Below are 27,750 nucleotides of genomic sequence, written 5' to 3'. Positions count from 1 at the left end.
GTCTTAGACAGCCACTGAAATAGTGCACACACCATTTGATTTTGCCATTGAAGAAGAGGGGGGAACTATTGTTAGGTTAGAAATGTTCTAACAACTCTCAAAGTTTCCTCGCCTCCACTCTTGCAGCCTAAAGCCAGAGGCTGTGTGCCCCAGGGAAGGGACATTTTGTGCCAGTACAGATACGATTCCATCAAGCAGCAGTTGCGAGTTTCACTGAATGTCTGCTCTCAAGGCTGTCCCGGGGCAAGTGAGGCTTCACTGAAATACCACGGCTGTCTCAGAGGTACAGCACGACACCTCTGGAATGGGTTTAAGAAAAGATTCTCCCCTCTAATTTCCAAATGGTACTGAACTGAAATAGAACCAAAAATTGCAGTTTAAATGAGTGCTTTCCTCTTGAGTTTTGCGATATGCTCGCAGGAACATTAGTATGACAGACTATAATCATTCCTCCAAAATGAAAATGGCAGCACCAATATGAAGGAAGTGAACTGTCTCTTATCAGATGGGCAATTGTAGTTTCAGCTGGTGGCTTCAGTAGATATTCTAACAAGTCACACTAAGTGTAGCTTTTTATGGCTCTGATTACTTATGTGTAAAACAGTGGTTCCAACCTCTGGTCCTGGGGGATCCCTATGTATGCTGATTTTCATTTCAACCACAGTTGCAGAATTTTAACAAGCTCTTAATTAGTTGCTTTTCATGTTTAGCAATGATTTACCCTCTCTAGCCACAGGTTGAGAATCAATGTTACAATTAAATCAACAAAATTCGGTGACAAGTCAGTGTCAAGCTTACAGCATATCATAATTTGTGCACACTGTATAGAACACACACTCGTTAATGATTTCGGTTCATCTTCTCAACACTTGAGGGAATAGGAAAGTGTTTAAAATGTGGGCCTCACCATTGGGACATAGGGGGTCCAGTTGGACGTGTCATCGCTGCTGGTGCTGATGCTCACATTACAGTTGTGTATCTGGGAGGCGCTGAGGCCTGCAGGTGTGCCCTCCTCGTACACCTGCTCCCGCTCATCCTCCTGCTGTCTGAGCAAACTGGCAAGCATGAGCAGCTCTTCCTCCTGGTTGAGACTTCCCTGCACGCACAGCCTGGAACCGCTTGCCCGGTTTGGCTGAAGGCTTGTTTGACTGCTCGCCTTAAAATCAGGAGCACACATGCATTCACACTGGTGCAATATGAAACCTTCTAAGAAAAGAAAATGGGATAACAGATTTGATTTAACCAAGGTACATATATCCGGACGTTTCCGTATAACTCGGCTGCCATGTACCTGTGTGGTGGCCCTGACCTTACTCAAACACTAGGTTGAGATGACCGCTACAAAATACACAAAGTCTCATTGTCCCGGTAAACTCAAAAACACTTTGCAGATATCCAGAAGTCTAGTTCATCACATTCATCACTGCTGAGAACCCTATGGCTCTCCCTAAGTGCTGAGAACCTTACAGCGCTGCAGGAATTGGGTTGGCCACCTCCGACTAGTCAATACTAAAACTCATTGAATTTTTCTCCTTTTGAAAAAACATTCTTCTCTTTTTTTAAATCTTCATCCATAATAAAATATACCAACCAAACCCCATCCATATAGCGCTTTTTGGAGTTGTCAACCAGATGATCCATGAGGCCAGAGCAAGACAAGACAACTTAGTAGTTGTCTGGCTTGACTTAGCCAATGTGTGCATGCCATGTTTCACAGACACATATTAAGCCTAGTTCTAAATTCTAGATTTTTTTGTATGGAGATTCCCCGTACAAAACTCAATTTAGTCCAGGACTAAGCATAATCTGTGTCTGTGAAGCTGGCCCTAGATGTATCAAGGTATGGTTCAAAACCACTCATTTTTTGAGCTAATCTTAACCATGTATACCTGCTCTTCCATCCTGTTTGTCAAGGCAGTGAACCTCAATGGCATTGATTCATTAGATTTCTTTGGCATTTTTGCTTTTACATGCCTGATTTTTATTTGCTTTATCTGGTTATGGAAGTATTACTAGTATAAATAAACAAACATACTCTGCGATCCACATGCAGTCTGGAGTCTCCTATAGGAATTTCTTTAAGTGACTTCTTGCTCAGCGAGATTCTGGAGTCCTGGCAAGCCCTCTCATTTCTGGGGCTGTTCAGACCATATCCCAGCCTGGTTCTGTTAGGAGAGAGGCAGCGGGTGGGGACCATGCTGCCGTGATCAACCTCAATATTCCTCGCGTCCAAGCTATCATCCGGGGGCATATCCATTCCCTGCATCATGTCTGACTCTGAGGGCTGTGTAGGAGACTCAGAGGCTTGGCTATAGTATGCATGGTCTGCATTGGGTTGATTATCCCCTTCAAGAGCATGGATTCTGGATTTTAAGCCATGTGTGGGTGAGACACCGGGGCTGGACCACTTGCCAGGCCTCTGAGTGACAGTCTCTGAGTAGGATTCCTCCTACAAGTAAGGGAGAGACCACAGATATGTTGGCTTTTTAAAATTTTCTAAAATTTCTTGAAAAAAATACCCCCTCTGAATCTGTCTGAATGTAATGTTTCATGCAGTGTCAAACTGTCACAATTTCAAATGTTTAAAGTCTAAATGTTCCACAGTTTTACTGTTGTTTCTCAGGGTAATTTTGACAGAAATTCACCAAAATTCACTGACAGGCTAAACTCTTGTAATAGTACATTGTTTTTAAGAGATATAATTTGCATGAGTCTAATTTACTTCAACACCATGATTTATCTTATTTATTAACCTTTATTTAAACTGACCACAGTAGCAGTCAGTAGTTTATCAATATACATAAAACAATACATGAATAGCATATAAAACATCCAGTAAAAAAAGTGTCCAAAGTACATTTTACTGTACAGCACTGAAACTTATGGTTCAACTGGTGACTAGTTGTGTCAGTATCTGTTGAATGGCTCAATTGACTGATGCTGTTGGTTCTCAGTGGCTTCATTAGTGACTAATATTGTTGGTTCTCAGTGGTTTAATTAGTGACTAATATTTTCGGTTCTCAGTGGTTTAATTAGTAACTAATGTTGTGAATTGCTGGAAGCATCACTGTCCTTGAGATATACAACAGCTATATACAACAGCACTTCCCTCTAGGGTGTTTCAGCGAACTTATCCCTGGTTATGGGTATGCACTTTGTTGTACGTCGCTCTGGATAAGAGCGTCTGCCAAATGCCAATAATGTAATGTAATGTAATTTGTATACAAAGTATGTCATTACAGACAAGTATGAAAGTAACCTGTTTGCAGAGCAGTTTCCCAGTTTTAAGTGTGCGTACATTGTTGCAGTCGATACAGTCAGTAGTGGATTATTAAAGACATACCTCTTCACTTTCGCTGCCAACGAAGTCATCCTCGAGCCGTGCCCCCCTGTGTACCCCACCCCCCTCACCCCACATTTCAGGAGAAGAGGCGGGGCCCTCTCCGGGATTGGTCTGTCCGTGACAACGCCTTGCTGAGTGTGGGCGGGAAGAGAAGGTGAAGAGGTCCTCCAGGCTAAGCTGAGGCTCCACGCCATTGCTCTCATGTCTGACAGAAATGGCGGTCTCCACTGAGTCCAGGTTGAGTGCTTCTGGAGTCCATTTGGTGGAATCCAAGCTTACGCCCTTCAGACCGCTTGCACTATCTGAAAAAATAAAAAAGGGGCTAAAAACACACCTTCTGGTTACAGAAAAAGTAATTTTGCACAGAAAAGACATTGTGCACTTTCTCTGAAGTACCCAGGAGCCACCATCCATTTTGAGGTATCTGACCTGCTTCTGGTTGGTCTCCAGTTGCACCAGGGAACAGAGCTCCTGTGCTGTTTGCGGTCCTGCTGGGAGGGCAGGTCTCAGAGCTGCTGGCTTCATTTCTACTGCTGCTCCGCACTGTGCCATAGTGACAAAACACCATTCATTCAGCCTCATTCCCCTGAGCAACTGTATTCCTTTGTGCTTGGTTGATGCAAATAATGTGTGGCAGGGCTCGGACTGGGACTGGAAATGGGGACCATGCCTACTGGTTAAGTGGGCAGACACACCGGGATTGTGTCAGCTAATCAGCCCAAGCTTTAAAAGTGTGCATCTTTTCGACAGTAAGTGGCTGAGACCAGAACAGAAGCAAGATGTGGCCCTGGATAAGTCCCCACGCCTCACCTGTGAGCACTGGTGCTTCTCTTTCTGCATTGTACACTCGTAGCTTCCTTGTTCCTGGCCTCTCCGCAGCCAATCTGCTTGGCGGGGGGTGTGGCTGCAGGCTCCAGTGGCTTCCTGCATCAATCCATTTATTTAGAGAAAAAACTAAAAATGCAGCTGGATAACTGCACTAAGTAGCGGACTGAAGTGAAAAGAGCTGTTCCAGGTTTTTACTGTGTAGTTATCCAGCTAATTCAGTAATCCTGCTTTGTGGAAGAGGCCCCTGGTGTGAACTGAGCGACTGGTGTTTGTCTAGATTAGGACTTCTGAACTGGCTCACTGCCAGACAGGGTGGGGGGTTGAGACTTGGAAAGGGAGTATGCCTACTAAGGTTTTGACTCTAGTAAGCTTTTGTGTATGGTGGTTTTCATAAAAGACCAATGCCCATTGTTAAGGGTTCAACTAAATATGAATAATTTAAACTCCTTAGTTGTCACTTTCAGGGTTTTCTGGCTTTCATTTGCTAGTATTGTGTACTTTATGTTACAAAATCTTTCACGCATGAATCTTCATCTTTACCAGTGAGTCCCTCTAAGGCCTGCCCGCTGTCCTGGTGGTGCTGAGGTGTGGGATCCTGCCCAGAAATGGGGACCTGCTCACGTCGATGGCTTTGCTTCTCTGTCCAGTCTCCGCTGTTCGGTTTTAATGAGCCAGAGCTCCGACCTGTTCTGGTACCAGAAGCGAGAACCGCCTGTAGAAAAGCAGATGCTGAATGACAATAATGCTCTTGCCACTGGCCAGTGAATGTATTCAAAGCATAATAGATACTTCTGATTGTGTGGACACTTGGGAAGAACCCCTCATCATCTGCCTCAAAAACCTCATCGTCTTCCATATGACTTCCATATCTTTAAATAGGTTGAATGGAAAACTAGGAGAATTCAAAGACATGATGAAATAGAGAGAGGCCTCGCTTTTGGGTAAACAACTGTTTCTATTATTTTTAGCACTAAATGCTTGAGAAACAAATCTCACAATAAGTTTTGGCTTTAGAGATGGCAACCTCTATTTTAGAACAGCAAGCTCAAAAACAAATAGATGTGTTAGATTTTCCTAGATCATAGAACTCAAGTGTCAATGATGTCAATAAGGAGGAGGTGATGAAACATGTCAAACTACAGTGCAGTCTGCAAGGGCATAACTATTAGGACAGCATTTTTTTCATTTTGGCTATGTACTCTAGCACTTTGAATTTGAAATAAAACAATAAGTGTGGCATTAAAGTGCAGTTCGAGGACCAAAAGTAATTGGACAATTGGCAGTTCTTGGACAGTTATGTTAAGTTCAATTGTTTGTTCATGCACAAAAGAGCTAGCAAAAGGTCTAGAGTTGATTCTAGGAGTGCCATCTCCATGTCTTATTGTTGTCTCTCAACATGAGTATCAAAGAAGAGTCAATGCCATTCAAGCAAGCCATCCATCAATCAGATACATAGCCAAAAAATTGGGTGTCAAAAACAACTGTTTGGTACATTAACATGTGAAGAAGCAAGAACACACTGGCGAGTTCAGCAATAGCAAATGGAAGACCAGTGGATGACGGAACCTTCAAATGGTGAAAGTAAATACATTTGTAACTGTTCAACAGATCAAGAACACTCTCCAAGATAAATGTTTCAAAGACTATCATCAAGAGATGCCAGCATAACCTGAGAGGGTTCACCACAAGACACAAACCCCTGGCAAGCCTCAAGAATACAATGGCAAGGTTAGGTTAAACCTGTCGAGTTCTGTACAGATGAGACAAAGATAAACCTGTACCTGAGTGATGGAAAGAAGAAAATGTGGAGAAAAAGGGGAACAGCTGTCAAACATGGTGGAACTGGCTCACTTGCGTTAATTTATGATGTCACTGCTGACAGCAGTAGCAGGATGAATGCTGAAGTACAGAAACATGTCTGCTAAGATCCAAGCAAATCCATCAAAACAGATTGGACGACGCTTCATCATGCAGTGGGACAATGATCCAAAACATACAGCCAAATAAACCAAGGAATTTTTTTGGAGCCAAACAGTGGAATGTTCTTGATTTGCCATGTCAATCACCTGACCTCAATCCAATTGAGCATGTATTTCACTTGCTGAAGACTAGACTGAAGGCAAATAGCCCCCAGGAGCTGAAGAGGGCTGCAGTACAGGCCTGGTAGAGCATATACTTACTTGGTCCCCCAAAATTTGTAACATGTTTTATGTTTTTTGTATTTTTGTCTCATTCCTAACACACCTACATCTTGAGTTTGATTACCACTGCATCGAAGTCAATAAACTTATGCGTTTCCTGTGATGTCATGGTGAGGTAACACCTAAGGTGTCCACCAGAGGGCTGGTGCTCATTGGCTTCATCTGGTTGTCATTATTGGCAGAGGAGTTTTCCCCCTCCTAAAGAGTATTTAAGGCCAGTGCTGACAGTCTACCAATGCTTTTGTGTTCACTGTGCGCTCTGACACAAAGCCGGTAAATGCACTTGGTAGACTCTGTGAGACTTAAGAGTCCGGTACTGTGCTGGTGTGTGTTTCACTGTTAAGAAACAAAAAGATTAAAAGGTAAGGAAGGCGTTCAGCTGTGTTGTGTTCGCTGGCGCCTTCCTCTAAGGTTTTGGTTTTCTTTTTTCTTTCTTTGGACTCGTGTGAGTCGGAGGTTGGGGGACGTTGTCCCCTGGTATGTATTTTGGTTTGCGTTTTGGTCCCGAGCTGCGTCTCAAGGTTTTTATTTTCGTGCCTAGCCTTTTTCCCGGCTAGGTTGTATTTTTATTTATTGGTCCACAGTCGTTTGGGGCACCAAGTCAGTGGTGCGGTTCACCCTGTTTTAAGAGGGTTGTTTTGTTTTCTTATAGCCGTTTTTTGGCTTTTCTCCTTTGATGCTCAGTTTCTGTTCATTAAATCCCATTCCCATTGTATCCTGGGATCTAGTGACGAACACGTTCGTGTGTTCGTTTTAGAGGGTTTTTCCTCGGTCGCATCTGGCTCTCCGCCCAGCCTCAACCTAACATGTGAGGAATGTATTGTCAAGCTCACACGCACTACTGCAGTCTCCGTTCTCAGGCCGAATTTTGCCACCCATACTACAAATGCTGTTTGGGACATAAGGCCATACTGGGCATGGGGGTTGAGAACTACTGTTGCTGAATATAGCGGTTGCTCATTCGGACAGATTAAAGCTCCTTTCCTGTTTGAGAATGGGCTCATCCTCACCTCCCTGTTGCCAGAGCCACTGGCCTTCCTCCCTGTAGGTGGGGGTGGTCCCGGGACTTTTGACCCAAAAGCAATGTGGCAAACATCCTGATTTTTGGCCACCCGTGCAGTGCTTGGACTGCCAGAGCTCGTCTGTTCTGTTGGGGACAAAGAGTCAACCATTGACATGTGATAATTTAAAACAAAGATGCAACTATTCTGCATTACTCTCACTGGACATGATAGACCAGCTTTGTAAATAAATGCCAATATCTGAGATGGGCTCAATACACATTATTTGTCTTCTTTCAATCGAGGTACATTGTAAAAATGGGAGAATCACAACTGAACAGGATTCAATTGCATTATAACAATCTTTCAATTGCCATGGTATAATGAAGACGCACAGAAAATGTTCAGTGTAATTAAGGATTTAATATAAATGATCTTATTTTGCTATGAAGTGTGATAATTACAGTGTCTGTACATTGCAAATTAATCACGGGTCACAGGAAGACTGGAAGGAGGCTTTGTGTGTTTTTCTGTGTTAGTGATAGTTCAAAGTAAAAGCGTCATTTAAAACATAATCATGAAATCAATACAATAACAATGCACACTGTGTTTAACAATTTAATAAAGCGCATCTAATGACAGAGCAAGACTAAATTAGAATGTTTAAAATCAGAGCACACGATTTCATTATCTTGCTAATGGTCTCCCCCTGACAATGTAACAGATGAGTTTGTAATACCTAATATGAGTTAACATTCATCCAGCAGTGACACATTTGCCCCCACTCTCAACCCCCCATAGATTATTCAGCTCCTCCTCAGAAGCCTTCAGAAACAGGCATGTCCATCATTAGCTACCACTCCAGCTTGCCCAAAAGCTCGAATGCACTTAACTCCTCAATGCATGTCACACTTGTCATACTCCACTGCTTCGTGCCTGGTAAACCTTCAAAGACTAGGCGAGTTTTAGATTTGATTAGGGATTTTCAGTTTTCGTTCTGATTCCCCATTCTACACATTTCCCTATTATTTTTCCTGTTACAGTCTGACCATTGTCCGGATCATAACAGAACAGGGATTTTGTCCGGGACCTCTCGCACCCCAAGCGAGAACCATACATTCATGTGTAGTATGTAGGGATTGTTGCGTGTTTTGGCAAAATATCTCCAAAAGTATTGTGCTGCAGAGCTAAAACTGAATTAGGTGACTTTTTACAGAGGGATATTGGTTAAGATCAAAGGTATAATAGATAACACCAAGTATCATTTTGACAATCTGGTTGCCTCTACTACAAGGCAGAGACTTAGCTGTAGGTGGACTCTCCAGCGAAACATAAAGCATATCTCAAAATCCACATAGAATCCACATTCCGTGGTTCCAATGTTCACAAAGCCACGAATGTGAAGGATCTTGCAAGGATCTGCAAAGAGGAATGGTTCAAAATCCCTCCAAATGTATTAACCTAGTCAAGCGTTACATGAAATCTGTTATCATCGCCAGGGGTTCGAATAATTATGAATCCTTGATTTTGGTGAAATCTATTTTTTCTGAAATGAATGATTGATTTTGGTTGGTTACATTGAAACATGAATAAAGTACAGTATTTTTTCACATGTTGCCATCTCAATAATTATATGTATATTTTTGTCTTATTATTATTTGTGCATAACTAGACAGGGGTGCCAATAATTCTGGCCACTTCATTAGGAGCATCTAGTATCAGGAAGAACTCCCTTTTTGCTACAGAATAGCCTGCATTTTTCATGTCCGGGAATCAACAAGGTGCTGGAAACATTCCCTATGGGTTTTTGTCCATGATGAAACTCTGCTATGCTGTCATGTAATTGCAGAGAACATGACCTCTGAAACATAGTTAGTCATCATCCTCTAATAAGCAATAGCCTCTCACTGACCAGCGCTGAATCATGCCTTACAAAATCTAAAATCTTTGTAGAAATACCCTGATGACCTTGTTGAGAAGAAATGCTAAAGATGAGACATGCTAATATGATGACCTGGATTTTATTTGAGAATGAATTGCTCCCAGGTCTAAATAATATAATTCAGTATTTAGTATTTAGTAAATTCACCGAAATAGACATTTTATTCTAAAAATGTTTATATTATTAGGTTGATGGCCTAGCCCAATATCTATCCCTTTTAAACATTATTGGGTTGCTGTGCTAATAACAGAACTAACTTACACAACAAAATCCCCTCAGCATGATGACTATTTATTTCTGTGGCCATGACTGGATAAATCAAAGTGAATTAGACAGCTGTCTGAGGGAAAATATGCAAAGATATTTAAAAAAGTGCCACTGAAGTGAAAACAGGAATTATAATTAATTGCTAGTACATTTATTTTTGTCAAAAGGAAGGATAATTGCAGTCTCCAGGTATGTATTTCTGATCCAAGGGCACTTAGGTTTCAAATTAAAAGGTAGCTATTAGCATAAAATTAAGGCATCTGAATGACATGTATGCACGGCCAGTTAGAGATATTTTCTACATTCTTTGAAGTAGTTAGAAATGGCCAGGAACATTTATTAAAAATGTGCCTTTTATAGACATGCTTGATTGAAATGAAAGCCATTCCTCCATTTAACTTTATATCAACTGCATTCGTAACTACGCAATATTTGTATCTAGTGCGCCTTCAGTATAGTGAGCTCATCACATAATGTACATGCTTTGTACTTAACCAATGTATTTATCTTACATGTAAATAGAATAAAAAATGTATCTCAGGTTTGGAGGGATTTCTGACCATTCCTCCATGCATGCAACATTTGAGAATCATTGATATCCTTGATATCTCTCTTCAGGTCAGACCACATGCTTTTGATGGGATTTAAGTCCGGAGACTGAGATGGCCGTTGAGCCATAGGGCATCTTGCAAGAACCACTCTTACAAACATATTTATTCTTAAATCTCTAGTACGAGTAATTTATGAGAACCTAGCGCATTCACCAATCTTGTCCTATTTTGAATTTGTTCTTATGGTGAGACCATTTGATGAGACCATTTAATCGCAGCCCTGACTCCATTGACATCCATGTGATATCAAATGCAAAACACAACCTTTTGTTTGATAGCCTAGGGAAGTGCATGACTCATACTGCAAAATGGTGACGTTGGGATGAGTCAACAGAGATGGGTGTCTTACTGGTAATGACTTGTCAACTATTAAAATATTTTCAGTGAAATGAAGTAGGCATTTTCATATCGAACCATTCCTTCTTAATTGATCGCATGAGCATCAGGTGACACTCTTTTCTTAATTACAGTGAGGGTATGAGTATGAGTATTCTTTAAATAATAATCAGTAGGGTAGAATAGCTCACTAATGGCTATTTGTGTAAAATCAGCCAATCATCTGCCTGGAACAGACACCACCTGGGGAGTACAATTTCCTCGGGAGTGCAGCTGAAAAAAAAAACTACAATATAAATGTAACATGACATATCAGACAAAATGACAACATTTTTCCATGAAATTGAGAGATAAACGAAAAGCACTAAAGGTTAACTTCTTACACCATTATCAGTATTGCTTTTAAAAACATGCTACTATAATTATAACTATAAAAAAGGGCAATACAAATATAGTATTATACTGTCAAGTTTTCCTTACATATTGACATAATTGAATTGTACATTACATTTTAAATACATTTTCAATTTTAACTTTGAGTTATACATTTTTTATCAGAATGTAGTATTTTAATCAGTATATTATATTTAGCCACCCGTGTTGTACGTTAAATGCATAGTTATTGCTGACTGTTGAATGATGCATGGTGATTGTGAAATGAAGGCCTCCTGTATACTTTTTTCACCAGAGTTGTAGAGAATATGAGTGCAATGGTAGAATGCTTGAAAAATGGAATTCCATGCAGTAGGCTTCAGCATTTCAGCCTAATAGCCTATTTCAGTTTGATCGATACCCTTTTAGATTACCCTAAATGAGTGCAGCTTGTCACTTCAGTCCTGAGGTGCAATACCTCTTTTGACTTTTTGTAATTTCATCCACGTTTTCTTACTACTATGCTACCGGACACAGCTTTAAATGGGGGAGGCATGATGAACACAGTAATTAACTCCTCTATTCGTTAACTGGTCTTCGCTCCAGCTCTCCTGCGCTCATCAATAAGCTGTGTTTTAATATGTATTAACACCCACCAACACAATTGTTTAGTTTTTTTCATTATTCTCCTCCGCCTTCAATCTAGTTCCCGTCACTTTATTCAAACTGACAATAGGCCATTAAAATGGAATCACCGTACACGGGAGGTCAGTGAACCTATGAAGATTTTGAGCTAATCGCTCATGCGTGAAACACATTGCTTTAATTTCAGACAAAGCTGAGAGAAAACACTCATAAGGGAAGATATGTCAAGTCTACCACGTCGGAGCGCTTACTCATCAAAAACTATAGTGACATATTGGACAACAACAAAGGGTCCACTTCTGAATGTGCAAAAATGACCACAAAGCCTAGCGATGCATGTAACAGATGAGTTAACAACTAGAGGCCTCTGTGACAGATGACAAATACCTCAACAGAAATTACACAGGAAGAGAGTCCGGTCGGCAAGATGAATTAATCACCAAAAAACAACGCGGTAACACAACAGTGAAGGAAAAAGAGGGGAAGTGAACGGGTTATTTGGACGGTTGTTTACCCACCCGGTTCTGAGGACAGAGAGCCGGCGAGCTTCCTCTCGCCCAGCCGCAGCTTGGTGATGTTCACCAGCTGAGTAACGTGCTGCACATCTGGAGCAAACTGCCACATCTTCGGGATGATCTCCCTGGGACCATTGCCACGGATATAAAGATCTGCGAAGGAAACAATGGTTTTTGTAAAAATTGTTTGATTCATACCTAGGGTATAAAAAGGTACAGTCAGTACAGTCAGCAAATGCAAATGTGTGCAGTTTTCACTGGTAAATTGCTGCATTTGCTGATACTTTACTCTCCAGGGGCTTGTAGATTGTATGGGGAAAATAGAAACAGAACAAGAAAATATATATACAACCCATTTGGGTAGACAGAAGCTTGAAATTCTGACTCTAGTAGGTTGTTTGGAAAATTGTACATATTTTTGTCTCTTTTGACTGACTGCTAAATTGTCAAAGAGAGAAACTGCCGCCTAGATGTCAAAATACTCCACTTCATGGTGTTAAAAATGACAGAAAAAAATCCAGTTTAGTGCTCAGAAAGATTAAAAAAGAAAGCAAACATATTTACATTGCAAATCTTGTGTTTCTACATCTGGGCACATAAACCAGATATTGATTCTGTCAGGAAAAAAACATAAAAATATGATCGTTTCCTGCCAAAAATGTAAGAGATATGGCTTTGCTTAGTGATCATACCACTCTCATTGTAAGCATCTGCCGGTTGGAGTTTCATAGTGAAAATTCTTCTGAGCCGGCAGCTGGCACAGACTATGATTCTATCCAAGGACAGGAACGGTTCTCCTCTGAATATTTCGCTTGTCAATGACACGAGGTCAATGCACATGTTGCACCACTGAAAATAAAAAGGAGCAATATTAGTTATTAATACTTTATTATTGATATTATTAACAAGATTCTTTGAGCAAAAAAAATTACCTGTTTAAACAAGTATGTAATCTTTGTATTGCCATGGCAATATTCATTGCCTAAGAATAGGATGAAGAACTAGCGAGAAATATAACTTTCCTGCAGCTCTTGGGTCCTTAGATTAAAAAAATGAAATTGCCAACTATCCCTTATGGAAATTGAATATGCTGCAAATATATTTAAATTGGGTTGGCAGCAAAGGCATACTGTGAGGTCTAGAACTAAGCCTTCAGTGACCTGACCAGTAGATTTTTCTCAACCTTTTTCCACTTATATTTCTGGTTTAAAAATCAAGCTGTGGCAGTACTGTGTATCGTCTGCCAGAATACAAGCTTGCAGAGCACAGCACAAAGAGTTGTGATTTTCAACGTTTGCGACAGACAGAACAACAGTGACCAGACCCACACACCATACAACCATAGTTTCTGTAGCCTCTGGCCTAATGTATAGACAACTTCCGATAAAGTTTCAAAGTTATTTTGCATTTTATCATCTTTATCCCCCTCCTGTTTCGTCATCTCTTTTTCACCTGCTTCCTTGCTTCCTTCTCTCAGCCCTACAAATGATCAATTCTCCCAATTTACCAAATATCTACAGTACTTCATCCAAAACCAATTGAACCAATCACAAAATCTGCTCATTGTACAATTGCAGAGTTCACATATATAGTAGCAGCCAATTGCACAGCTCTTCAGAATATGTGGAAAAGATGATTTTCACTTTCATATATGACGTTTTCTTTAAAAAAACATTGTGATATTTGCATACATTATATCTTCGAAAATGCTTGAAAAGACTATATTGCTGCAAATTCCATAAGATACAATTGGAGAATTAAATGTAAGGGTTCTTCTACTGTTTGCCTGAACAATTAATGAAGTGACTCACACACATAAATAAAATGTCTGTCAGATTGGATTAAGGTTAAGGATTAAGAGCTCAAGGACAAGAGATAAAGTGTCATACATGATGTCTAAATAATAGGTTAACCGAAGAAAACAAGTTTTCAAATATGTTTGTGAAATAAAGGCTTTTATTCCCCCACGGCCATTCTGCCATGTTTTAAAGGAAAGCCCTCTTTTTATATTTTATTCTCAGGAGGCAAATAAAGTAGGGCAGAAAGCATTGTGGAAAATAAACAAACAAACAAACAATCCCTATGCAGAGGTTCAAACATGGGTTCACCTGCGTCACCACCCACACTAGTCTCACTCATAGTCATTTCTGTTTATTTGCCAGTTTGATCGCTTATTTAAAAAAAAAAAATCTGTTCTGAATGAGTTTTGTTGGTACCAATGTGAAATCTGACAATACCTCTTAGGTTATTGTTGGTTTGCTACACAAGGCACAAACAAAACAGAAGTCTCGGAGCTCAGAGTACACCATCAGTATCCAGCTATATCAGACAGTAAACATGTCTTGTGCATAATGTAACCCACACAGGTTGCCTCCGTTAAGCATATTTTGCAATGCCAATATGTACCAAACATATGTAGCGAATATGGATCATAGCATTACTTGTGTATCCTATATATGTGAAGGGGTATGATATGCATATTTATACATTCATTTATTTATGTAACTTAACATATTATTCTATAAATGCTATGGCAAGTGTGCTTAGTAACCTGCACAAATACAAAACAAATGATGACTCATAGTATTCATGAATGTTTACTCACAATGCTTAGCCTGAGACTGGAGAGAGGTATTTTGGCATGTAATGGGGTTGCTGATAATTCCTTATGAATAGTTGATAAATACAGTCTTCTCTTCAGATTTCCTGAATCCGTTACCCTGGGAATGAAAGAATGTAACAGTAAATGTCCGCACAGTAAAAATGTAAGATTTTTTTGTCAAATCAAATACAATTGCTTTTCATAATAAGGGCAGTGGATATAGCACTTTTCAGCAAAAACAGATCTGTAATGAGATCAATGTGAAGATGTGGCCAGAAGCTGGACTGGAATGACTCATGCCAATTCATTTACATCATACCGCTGAGCCTCGACAGCCTGTTCCCCTAGAGGAGAATTCAATCTGCATGAAGGGATGGGCCAGGGGGCTGAACAAATCAAGCCTGCACAGAACCTCTGGAGCTCATCCTAAGCTGCCAAAACCTAAAATAAATGTAACTATAATTAACAGCACAGTAGCTTGCATAGTTGAAGCAAAAAAAAATCTATGACTGATTTTGGTATAGCTGTGTTCTGCCATTTCTGTGTTATGGACACCCTTAAAAAATTAGCATTAAAAATGATTTTTGAGTTTTGTGGGCAAGCTATGTTGAAAGTGTGATACAAGATACAGATATGTGTTCCCACATGGGCATGTCGGACAGAAAAAGTGCTTCCCGAAAAGTGCTAAATTAGTACATTGCATGGTACATGACTGTAGCAGTTGTCTGTGTCTGTGAGATGTGTGCTGAGACACCTTGATGGAGAGCAGGCTTGATGTTAGCATTACATTTCGTTTCTACCGAGGCTATCAGGAAATACAAACATTTAATTTAAGACATAGCTTTTTCAGATTATATAAATGCCCTGGTGTACAATCCCGCGATGACCGGCTTGAAATTACCAGCTTCCAGCTGGTCAAACCATGTTGAGTATGGAGCTGGTCTGAACTGGTCAACCAGCTACCAGCTTTTTCAAAACCTGTTTTATAGCAGGGTATAAATGGTTATCAGCACCTTTATATGCAACAAGCCACTTTATATGCACCAAGCATATAAACCAGTAGAAAAACACCATTAGATGCCTGTTGCTTTTGTCACAGCACTCTTCTCTGCAATGATTGGTTAATTATAGTGTGTTTACAGCACGGCCAATGCCAGTAATTATTTGTATATCTGCAGCAGATGTTGGGTAATGAGCTTTGCATAATGACAAATTGATGAGAAGGACACAAAGGCTCCTGAATTGTATTGATTTATCGCTGAACTCAAAGGAGAAAGCTGGGTCTACTACAGAGACGCACAGGCAAACAAACAGTGTGATTAGCACTGTGCATGAAGTATCACTGTCCCCTTTTTCAGAGGAAATTAAATTGGAGTTGAAGTTTTCAACAAATCTCCACAGATCTGAAAAATAAAGCCAGCCAGTCTGATTCAATGGATTAGTATAATGTTTGAGTTATAATAGCCAAGATACATGCTTGTTATCCAACTGCAGTGGGACCACTGACAAGTTGCGGCATATCATTTTCTGATGATTAAAAAATATCCCCAACACAGAAATCTAGGGTCACATAAGTACTGAATGTGAAGAGTTTTCAAGTTTAGCTTTAGCATATTTTTTATCTGAAAATTAAAAATTAAGAAATTAGCTGTTACCACAGCAACTCCTGGGAAAGTACAACACACTCCTCTCCATGACTACAAATTGAGAGCTTTGAATATGATCACACACCTGTAAATTCTAGTCTGGAAATTACTTTAACAAAATGGATTATCTCCTTGCAGAAAGTAATTCCCTTGTGCCACCAAGGGAATCAATTTTTTTTTTGCAAAGTTTGCAGAGTACAACTCGGTACATCAAATAGGTTGCGTCAAATGTTGGATTGCTTATGCGCTTCAACCCATCAGATCAAAGTACATAACAAGCTTAAGTATATATGCGATCTGATAACTATGCTGCATTCATCTGTACTTTACATTTGCCAAGGTGTCATTAATTACGTGAGCAAGCGTATTTGTAAGGGTGTGGGTTCGGAGGACCAAGCACGACCGCGAAGGGGAGCTTTTATGAAAGTGAAAGAGTGCGGTCCAAGGACTGAGTGCGACCATGAGGTAACCACTGGTAGTAAAGTGCAATAAAAATAAGGAAAAGGTTCCCCGGCAAACTACCAACATAAAGCTACCCTGAAACAAAGGAGCGAGAATAAGAAAACAGAAATAAAGCGGGGGACTTCCGACACACAACCAAGATCAACCAAAAAACCCTCCGCCTCACGCTCCTCTAGTAATCCCAAGACGAGTAACAACAGCTAGATAACGTGACTGCCTATTCAAGGGCAGCCGGTCCTGGAGCAGAAACCAGACCACCGGCTAACATCTACCTAACTTTGCGACACGGCAGGTCATGATGAAAGCTGTACACCCGGTGAACTCCACCTCTAGCCCAACTAGCAGCGAGAGAGCTACCAAAACGAAGGGCATAGGTACGACCCCCTATCCAGGTCCAAAGCTACGGGCCATTCCTACATCACTAACCGTATGGCGTACCAGTACTACAGACCGTGCAACGCTGTGTGGCTTACAATCCTACACACAGCACTGAGTAGGTAGGATGTTCCAACTGACATGTAGCCCACAGTGCACAGATCAGCACAGTCCTAAACATAGCGCAGGGAACAGTAAGGTGTTCACACACTGCCTTATAGCTCTACCCAGAGTGCAGTGTTTATTGTGGCACACTGCACCGTGTTCATTGTGCAGTGCAGTGCAGTCTTCTGATAGTGCAGTCTTCTGATAAATGCAACCCTAGCTTCTTAAATAACAGAAAAGAGAAAATGAAAGTAATAGCATAAAGCCACTCTGCCTCCCGTTCCACTACCGGTGAGGAAACCATTAACCTGCTCTACTAATAATGACAGCGGCTAATCGTATACGTGCCTTTGTGAATAACCAAAAACTGACCTAGACCAAATAAAGCTCTTGCCTCCAGCTCTTATTATGACAGAGCCACTAGATGAGCACAGAAATAACACACATTGCTGCAGTAATAAGCACAGCGAAATTTACGGTGAAATAACCCCAGCCCAGGGTGAAACCTTTTTAATGAAAAGATAAAAGACGTGAAAACAAAAGTAAATGCACAAGTCAGATCATAAGAATCAATCCAAGCATTTGAGTGAGGAACACTTCCCAAGATAGCTAGGTAGTGTAGCTTAACATACTATAATGCACACAGGTTTCATTTGGCTAGTTAACGGTAGCTGCAAGCTAAATGTATGCAGCAGATATCGGTTTCTATAATTTGTCTGCAATGTGTTTTCTGTGAATATAAATTTGTGTTACCGCACAAGTTCATACTATCACTACTTATCAGAGTAAATGGTTATGATATAAGGCAGTGTAGGTTTCAGCCTGCATCATAGCTGTCTCTGCTAATTGTAAAATGTTCTGATTGGCTGAAATGCATTCCAAATTTATACATATACACTCTTTCAGTATATATGTATGAAGTTTCCCATTATCCGTTGTCCGCAACTGTTGCCCCAGTAGTTGCTTTGCATTGCATCACCTTTGCTGTTCATCACCAGAGTGTAGCAATCACCCATGTCCTGGTGTTGGCTAGTAGTTCCTTTAGTAAGTATTTTAAAACGTTTTTTTACTTACATTTTTCTTTGATTTCAGTTTGCAGCAGAGCAAACTTCCACAGGGTTGATTGGATGACGATTTGATTCGCCTGCAGCTCAGGGTGTGGGAACTGGCACTTAATTAGTCATTGAGAGCAGCCTGGTGCTTTCCCCTCTTGGCCAATCAGGGTACGATGAGAACCTATATTTTGGGCTTAAAAGAAGAGGCAATAACCTGCACACCCAGTTGAGTTTCTGAAACTACATTCTTGCAGTTAGAAATGCTGATCCTTTAGAGCCTCTCTTGAGAATTATTTTCTCTGATTCCTGTAAAATTTGAGCCATACTTTTTTCTGCCTGCATCACGGCTTGAGGGCCTATCATTGCAAAACATCTTGGCTAGCCCTAATGATGGCTTTTTCCTGCAGGATCTTAGATGTTTTGTTTGAATTTATGAACAAAAGTAAATGTACTGTTTATTTAAGCACCAGAATCCCCATATTCATTGGTTTTTATGTGAGGAATCAAAGGGAGAAACAGGGAATATTTCAGTTTCAGCAAGCTCAATGCTCATCCATCAATTAAGGCCATTTAAAAAAGATATGAACCTTACAACAGGGACAGCAATAAAGTTAAAGAGATAACGACAAAAAATATGGAATTCATAGCCCTTGATAACTAGCCATTTCCTGTGGTGAGATTCAGGTTTCAGATGACTTCTAACCAACCTAGAACTGTGCTACAATCTGCCCTGGCATAAATATTTCACAGATGTATCATGTAACACTACCTCAATTATACTAAATGGTATACACACACATTGACAGCCTCCTGAAAGAAAACATCACTATCAGTTTTACAAGGGAAGTTTTAAGTTCAAGTGTGCGCAAACATGTCTTATTACAAGACTAAAACACTTATATTATTATTTTTCATTTTCAAGTAGAAAAAAATTGCTTGTCTTAACTGAAGGCTTATCTCATTGGCAGTATTTGTCTACGTTAGCAAAGAAGTGAAAGAAATAAGTCTCAATATAAGACTAAAATGCTTGTCTATCGGCACAGTGGATAGACAGAGACTCCCAATTACACCAGGTAATGTATTCTCGGAGTTTGCAAGCTCAGAGATGGCAGAGGCCCTGATTGCCACATTTAGTGATATATTCGCGACAAGCCTGGGACATTCTCAAATAAAAGGTAGATGCCATTCTAAGGGAAGCCCAAAAACTCCTAAAGTTAGTTAGACAGCAAGTTAGCTTGCAAGTTACCATGAGAGAGCAAACAAGAGTTTTTTTATGTTTATTTGTAGGTTCCCGTTGTGAAAACACTGAAAAAACTGTCCAACATCAGTGGGATCACGTTGCGTAGGTTTACTCATTTTATTATTTGGAGAAGCACTGCTCTGCTTTCTCTGGTCCACCCGTTTCCTTCACCACTCAGAACTCTCACACTTCTGCACGCTTATGGACACTAATCTCCACCGCAAATCAAGACCCTCATAGGATTGTTTCTAAATTATGTGGAAGCGGATGCAGTCTGTTGCTCTGCATCCCAGCTCATTTACAAATCCTGGGCAACATTGTTGAAAATGATTGACGTGCATAGGCTTGCATGTAACGTTTTTTTATATTTTGACTTGATTGACTGCTTCGCCATAGTGTGATAATTGAAATAGAACTATAAAGAAGCATTAGAACTGATAGCAGTGGTATATAGCTGTTTCATCACTGCTATTTACCAATCAGATTATGAGATTTGTCCTGCCCATTTAATAATTGCATTTAAATGGTTGAGGAATTCATGTATTTCTTTCTGCATCTTAACAAGAGTGTTGCCACAAATAAGATTGATGTACAATATACTGAATAGGAAGTTCAGCAGTACTGGCTCTTACGTCAGTTCAGTGGAGAAGTCTTTTCCCATGGGAACAAACACCTGCAGCACCAGGAACCTTTGGCTGAGCCCAACTGAAAGAAAAAGTCCACATAAGATCATGTTAGATGACATGAACTGATATGCAGTTACAAAGTTCATGACAGTTCAACATATGACACATTCAAGTCCATTTGTATTAACAATAAATAAATAAATAAGCATAAATAAATTCATAAAATAAGCTACATTTTATCATGCGACTATATAAGCATCAACCTTACCTGTTCGGGCCCTTGCTTATTTTGCGCTCCTCTGCCGCTGTGCTACCCGCTATGAGCCAGGCAGCAGGGCAGCTTTTGCATGATTTCTACAGCAGGTCAGTTTGAGCAAGGCAGCAACAGCTAGCAGGCAGCACAGCATGGCAGACTATATATAGTCCCTCTCATTAGATGTTTGCCCAAACTAGCTCCGCAGGCTTTCCATCATAGAATGTAGCTTTTTGCCCCAATTGACCTGCTCTGGAAATCATGCAAAAGCTGCCCTGCTGCCTGGCTCATTCTGCATGCTAAAGCCATAGGGCTGCCTGGCTCTTTCTGCTGCATTGCTTGTTTTGTTATGCTGTCGCTCCTACTGTATGCTGCCATTGCTTATATTGCGTACTATTACCTATATTGCATTTGCTCAAATTATCCTTCTTATTCCAAAATCATGCCTTCAGAAAGTGTTTGCAGTCCCACCACCACCGCAGCATCCACTTGTGAACTTGCTTCTTAAACCCCTCATGGGGGGGGGGGTTGTAGTCACTCCCTGTTTCGGCTGGCTGATAACAGGGAGCGATGAGAGGCTTCTGTTTCACGTCGGGTGGCTCTTCGCCTCCATATTGTGCGTTAAAACCGTGTAATGACCACCTCGTCATGGATTATTCCTTATGTAACTATCAACAAAAAGGGCTTTTTTGCAGCATAGGATCTTCTGACCACAGTAAATGGAGGAAGTCAGTATTATTTCACATGGAACGGGAAATACAATTCACCTCATAACAAACGACTGGCCTCAATATAATATTTGTTTGCACACCCCCGTAATGTAAAATGTAATCATGTACATATGATTAAATTAAATTCTGTAGCGTTGTGCGGGTAGTGGTGAGAGCACTGGGCTTTGGACAGGAGAGGTTTTGCTCTGCAGTTGTACCTATTGTGTGCTTAATATTTCATCTTGGGTAACAATTTATAGTGACTGTGCAAAAAAAAGTCACTTGGTAAAACATGTCAATTTAATTCCTTATGTATAAAAAGACTTCTCATATTCTCAGACATCACCAGAAAGAGTCTCAAATATTGTACACTCACTCTTGTATTTTACCATCTTTGTGCATTGGGAGAACTCTAATGCAAGGCTTAATTTACACTTACGTGTCATCCTGCTGTCCTTTGGCATTTGCATCCTGTTTTTCTGGCTGCTCCCTTCCAAAATATATACAAAACCCTTCATCTCTCTGTCAAACTCCTGGATGAAAACAATTTTTGGATTAACGATTAATTAATGGGAAATATTTGTTTGGCTAATGAGTATTAACTATAGTTCAATAGTGACTTCTGTCATGTATAATTAGGGCTTCTATAAATTCCTGACTTCCTGTGTAACCTGTAGTTCTCCCCAGCCAGCTCTAAAAAATTGCTTCTATTTCCGGCCTCTCATTAAACAGATTCCATTTCAACATTTGCAGAGGTAAAGGTGTGCCAATACTTCATTACTTAATGTACTCATACAGATAATTCACAAAATTAAAGTCAACAAGAAAAATACTGCATGCTTAGTTGAGGTCAGGAATCGTTGCTACTTCATGAAAGAAACTTCTGAAATAAGTTTTTCAGCAACTTCAATACTGTTTTATGGATAGTTGGTTTGCAGTTCTTATTCACTAAAGGGACACACACTATTTTCCCCGTATTTATTATTTTAATGTCCTATACTGCGAGGACCCATATGACAATACGAACAAATTATTATATTATAATATTCTATTGCAAATAGATTATTATTATTTTTTTTTAAAGCATTATTTTTACATTCAAGACGCTGAGGACGCTGAAAATTCAATCACTTCTGATGGCCTAGTTATCTGATCAGACTTGGTATTCAGTAATTTATTTCTGTCAGAGGGGGCAGCTTTAAATACACAAATATTTTCATTGTCAGAGAAGCAGAGCTGCATTGCATTGACTCAAAATTGCCTGTAAAAATATCAAACTATATACAACTTCAAACAATGCTCACTTTACTAATAGCAGTCTGGCTCCCATGAAGCTTCCAGTTTGCCACTGGATCATTCCCCTGAGCACTGAAGATGTCAACGACAGCTCCACCCTTGAAAAAAATAAAAGAAACTCCATGTAAATAAAACCATGTACACCAACAGACGTATGCGCGCGCACACAGGCAAGTTAGGCAAGTGTTACCTAAGGTGCCATGTGCCAATAATGGCTTTGTATGCCTCCAAACATACCGAAAACGCGTCTAATAAAGACAGTTAATTCATTATAAATTGATTATTTTGTCGCTGATGGTGTAAGATTGTTATTTTTATATGACAATGGACTATTTCAAGTTCAGTTATCCCACCTGATATTCGTTTTTGAACATCCTTTTCGAGTTTCAGTTCTTCCTTTCAACAGTGAGCGACCGATGTGGCTGAATATGAATTTGCACATTTTGATCCCCAACTACCTACATCGTCGTTCCAATGTTTGTAGGCTACTGTATACGTTTATGCTAGAGTACGTTACACAAAGTTAAGATGCTCAAAATAACGGATCTACTAGTTGACCTGTTGTACAGAAGAGATTTTTCAGTGCGATGTACAACATTGTCACCTGAACCGCTTGCTCGCAATATTAGAAATCCTGGTAAAACTAAAGACGGCTAACTATACTTCAGGTGCTGTCTCTGAACGCCAACTGAGCACCCGACAACACAAGGACGTTTCTATGACGACAAGACGCCACAAAGACGTGCGCGTGTCATAGGCGTTACGTTTTATTAGGCTGACGTGTTAAAATTAAATGTACATAAATTACGAATGAATTATAACAAGTATTTGATCAATAATTACATTTATTACGTAATCGTTTGATTACACGATTTTGGATTTTGGATTATACCGAGCTAAATCACCTACATAGGCCTATTCCTAAAAAAAATAGGTCATGTTGGCATTGTTGGTCATAGCTGTTTATTCAATAAATGAACCCTCAAGGGTAAGACATAAGTTATACCTTTAGTGATATCTTAATGGTATCTTAGTTGAATGAATATATATATATAAATTAAATGTATTTTACATGTGGAGTGACATTTTAATAAAACATGGGCTTCTTTTTCATTAGGTTGGAATTGGGCTCATATCTGATCATTTTCACACAATTGTTTGTTCTGGCCCCAGGCAGATTATTTGCTGGTAATGCATGTCATATACTTAAATGACACCAATTTCTGTTTACAAATGTGTTTTTATTCATTTCATTGGAGGGTAAACATGTATTTTAAGGACAGGATACAAATACCATCATATTCTGATAATCTCTTCAGCCATTCTGTCACTTGTAACTATCTCCCCTTGATACACACACACAGACACACATAATATACACACAATACCCTCAAGAATAAATAAGCTAAAAAGGAAAATTGGGCAAAAGGCTATTTCTTTTCATAAGCTTGATCTTGCACTCGGAATATGATAAATTTAGTATGAAACTGAATAACTAAAATTGTTAAAAAAAAGCGATTTTTCTGAAAACACAATTATTGGCATCCCTGTAAATGAATAACAAAATCTAATAGAAGCACATTTCCATTTATATTGTAATATTTGGGGGCAAGATGTCAGCTTGCTCTCTGTGTTCTAAGAAAAGAACAGACAAACACATCCTGAACTCATTCACCGATGCACTGAAAGAGAGAAGTGCTATCGCTGTCAGCGTGATAAACTCTGCAGATCCATCAGCGAGGGGACCAGCAAATGCTGGCAGCTCTGCTTGGCGGGTGATCACCTTCGCCCAGGAAGAAGAGCGGCCAAAGCTGTAACCTGAGTGCTCCTCTGTCAGTCTTCCTCCCACCACATTGGTCTGGGTGACCTGTGTGCGGATCTGGAGAAGCAGTTGAGGATCACACCACACATCACTCACACTTTGTTGAGGCCAGATGTCCTAGACTGTCCTAGGAGTGGGCTGAACAGCAAGAGCTGATAGAGGAATGTCATGGAGGGGTGGAGGACCTTAGAAGTAGCTGTTCATTTCAGCACCCGAATCCCTAATTCACAAGTCACTTCATGAAGGCACAGGTATGTTATATTACATTACATTAGTGGCATTTGGCAGACGCTCTTATCCAGAGCGACGTACAGTTGATTAGACTAAGCAGGAGACAATCCTCCCCTGGAGCAATGCAGATGCAGGGTAAAGGGCTACACCGGGATTAGAACCACCAACCTTGCGTGTCCCAGTCATGTACCTTAACCACTACGCTACAGGCCGCCCCATATGTGAATAGTCTTGGGCAAAAATAGAAACCTGCGCCCACACTGGCCATTTTGGGATAAGATTGAACACCCTTGATCTTGATGAATAGACAACCAGTTTGTCTTCTGGCTCTTGGGGAAGTTTATGTTTGTATTTAGAAATGCCATTCATAAAATACACAGGAAAATCAGTATGGACTGGTGATAGAATGCACATGAACAGGGTTATGCCCTTGCCTAGTCTCCCACAAGACAGGAAATATGAACTGATGATGGAATTCAGTTCAGGAACTTGAAACAGATCGGTGCACAACATGATGTTGACCATGTGTATTCTCCCCCTTATCATCCTAAGGCTAAGTAGAACAAAAAGATTATTAGCCAAAGCTCATAAGAGAAGTTCAGTACAGGGATATATGTAGTGTATATTTTGTGGGAAATTGCCCTATGTCTATGAAGAGTCAGGCAGTAAGTAAGTGTCCTCAAAAAATGTAAGCATTGCCTGAGGATATGTGGTGGGGGATGTCAGGACAAGCTCCCAAATGGCCGGATTTTACCATGTGGACTTTACACAGTGATCCCAGGAATTATCCCCTATAAACTACTACAACCTATTCTTTTAATTCAGATTTTGAGCTGAGCACAATAATATATGCCAATGTTTATCCTACCTGTTCGGGAAATGCCTGTAAAATCTGCACTTTCTCAAAATTAAGAAAGATGGCATTTTAAGCCATGATCAACATGTGACAACACATAATACATTCAAGAATGTAGGGACCTGTTTTAAGGCCTACTAGATTCATTTGAAATATTTTAGCAAACTGTGCAAAGGTAATACCATTAAAAATCGATCATATGATTTCTGCTTTTGGAATATTATATTTAGAGTATTGAGTCTGTTTTCACAGCGCATCTTAAAGTATCTCACTGGTGACCTTCCTTCTACATCTGAAAACTATTTGACCTTACCTTAGGCTTATTGAATATTGCATTTTTAATTTTTATGCAAAAGCACTGCATTTTACAAGTAGACAGATAAGTTGACCTTATTCACCCCTCTTTCTGAAAATTCAATATCTCTCTGAATATATTTGAGCAGTGACTCTGTCAGTTTCCATGAAACCTTTCTACAATAATCACTATTGGGATAGTATGCATTGATGTGTAGGAGTATATACTCCCTCTCCACCATTGTCCTTATATTCTCTGAAGCACTGATTGTCAATCTTTCAGGAATGTAATGTGCAATTGCATGCACATGGATGTCACCTTCCCCTCCCTGGATTTAATATTTCGTCATTATCAGGCCAGTAACTTGGGTAAACATTCTTACATGCTGCCAATAGGTCGTCATACTCTGTAAACACTGCAGTTCCATTTGGTGCCATAGAGGTAGGTATAAAACACATGTCAAAAGCAGACATTTTAGTTTCCTTTCACCTTTATGCAGAGCTACACTTTAAGCATCCCATCTTTGCTGGTTTCTGCGACTGCTTTTGCAAACTCCTCATGTTTCTCCCGTTGCTTGTGCCACAGGATAATGCTAAGACGAAGAATGAAAGGAAAAAACTAACCAGTCGGAAATGAAAATGTGTTTTTTTATGAGGAATGATACATTTCTAAATATGAGTGAAAATTAGCATTATATAGGTATTGTTTAGTCCTGCAGCAAATAGCCTTTAAATCAAATATGACATCAAATTTAAAGGAAATTATGATTAAGGAATACACAGTATAAATGTTGTTATTTTCACCCAAAAAAATGGTTACATGAAGTAGAACAGTTCAAGCACAGGCTGACCAGTACAGCCTTAATCTCTATTTAGATGTTGTAAACTGTAGTTTATTCAGAGCCTAGACAGCAGAGTGGTGGCATGGTACACAAACCCATAGTACACAAAATGTCCACCAGAGGGCACTACCATGCAGTCCACTGCTGTCTTGGTCTTGTCAGAATGAAAGTTATGTGCCCCTGCAATAGAAAGCCCAGAATACAATAGGGGAAACTAAAGTACACAATAACATGTCCATCAGAGGGGAGAGCATCACACTGGGCAAAGTCCAATCTGCTGTCTAGGCCCTGAATAATCTAAATGTATAGTTTCTAAAGACAAAACCTTGACAGCAGTTCTTATGTCTGTATGGTGGCGCCATTTTATATATTATTGGTTTCCTATATTGTATTTTTGGCTTTCTAATTAATCATTAACAACAGGCTGTGGTATAGGGTAATTTTATCCCAGCTAAGGGGCATTGTTCAGCCCGATGCGCAGTGGAAGGTCGCAAGCCCTGATAAAAGTACAATATACCAATAAACCAGGAGTGAGTAATTGCTTTTAGAAATTGGTTACCAAACATGAAGATACAGACAATCCAATTGAAAGCATTTTTATTAACGTCATTACAAGAATAATTTACACGAAAATCATTCCCAGCTGCTCCAGATAGTGCCAGGTGGCTGTTCTAACGTTGTTCTGCCAAACTCACTAGCTAGCTAGTTTGTTACTTTCTAAGTTAGTTTGTTTGCAAGCTACAAGGGTTTGTCTTTTTCATGTTTTTTTGTACGTCCCCATTGTGTAAACAGTGAAAAACTGTCCGACATCAGTGGGATCACATTGCCGAGGTCTACTCCTTATATTATTTGGAGAAGGCACATTGCTCGGCATGGCGAATGCTGCTTTGCTATCCCCGGTCCACAAGTTTCGTTCACCTGAGAGAACTCTCGCACTCCTGCCCACTTACGGACACAAATCTCTTTCGCAAATCAAGACCCGCATCAGATACTTTCTGAATCATGTGGAAGCAGAGGCAGCTCACTTGCAAATCCTGGGCAACATTGTTGCAAGGTGATTGACCGTGCATTGGCTTGCATGTAACATTTTTTCATTTTGACCTGAATGTCTGCTTTGCCGCAGTAGAACTGTAAACAATAGAACTGTAAACACGCATTCAAGCCATAACAGTGATATATTGTTATTTTATCACTGCCATTAACCAATCAGAGATTTGTCCTGCCGATTACATAATGCAAATTATAGCGTTTGTTTTGACTGGACCTAGACAGCT

At 40.0% G+C, this 27,750-nt stretch overlaps 1 protein-coding gene across 1 annotated transcript in view; it reads right to left on the bottom strand.

Annotated features, from left to right (window-relative positions):
• cfap20dc (CFAP20 domain containing) overlaps positions 1-22,805 on the bottom strand; it is a 28,820-nt gene extending 6,015 nt beyond the window's left edge. Inside the window, exons 1-14 of the mRNA XM_061258807.1 lie at positions 22,785-22,805; positions 22,440-22,529; positions 21,575-21,668; positions 20,179-20,251; positions 14,667-14,781; positions 12,754-12,910; positions 12,065-12,214; positions 7,383-7,519; positions 4,712-4,883; positions 4,154-4,267; positions 3,773-3,886; positions 3,344-3,645; positions 2,036-2,449; positions 908-1,156 (exon numbers count right to left, since the gene is read on the bottom strand). Of these exons, the coding sequence (XP_061114791.1) occupies positions 908-1,156; positions 2,036-2,449; positions 3,344-3,645; positions 3,773-3,886; positions 4,154-4,267; positions 4,712-4,883; positions 7,383-7,519; positions 12,065-12,214; positions 12,754-12,910; positions 14,667-14,781; positions 20,179-20,251; positions 21,575-21,668; positions 22,440-22,529; positions 22,785-22,805 (2,202 nt within the window). The remainder of the gene's footprint in view (positions 1-907; positions 1,157-2,035; positions 2,450-3,343; positions 3,646-3,772; positions 3,887-4,153; positions 4,268-4,711; positions 4,884-7,382; positions 7,520-12,064; positions 12,215-12,753; positions 12,911-14,666; positions 14,782-20,178; positions 20,252-21,574; positions 21,669-22,439; positions 22,530-22,784) is intronic.
• Between the last annotated feature and the right edge of the window lie 4,945 nt (positions 22,806-27,750).

The sequence above is a fragment of the Conger conger genome, chromosome 10 (assembly GCF_963514075.1).
Source record: "Conger conger chromosome 10, fConCon1.1, whole genome shotgun sequence".
Taxonomy (NCBI): Eukaryota; Metazoa; Chordata; class Actinopteri; order Anguilliformes; family Congridae; genus Conger; species Conger conger.
The sequence above is the reverse complement of the archived record's forward strand: the minus strand, read 5'-3'. Positions and strand labels throughout refer to the sequence as shown.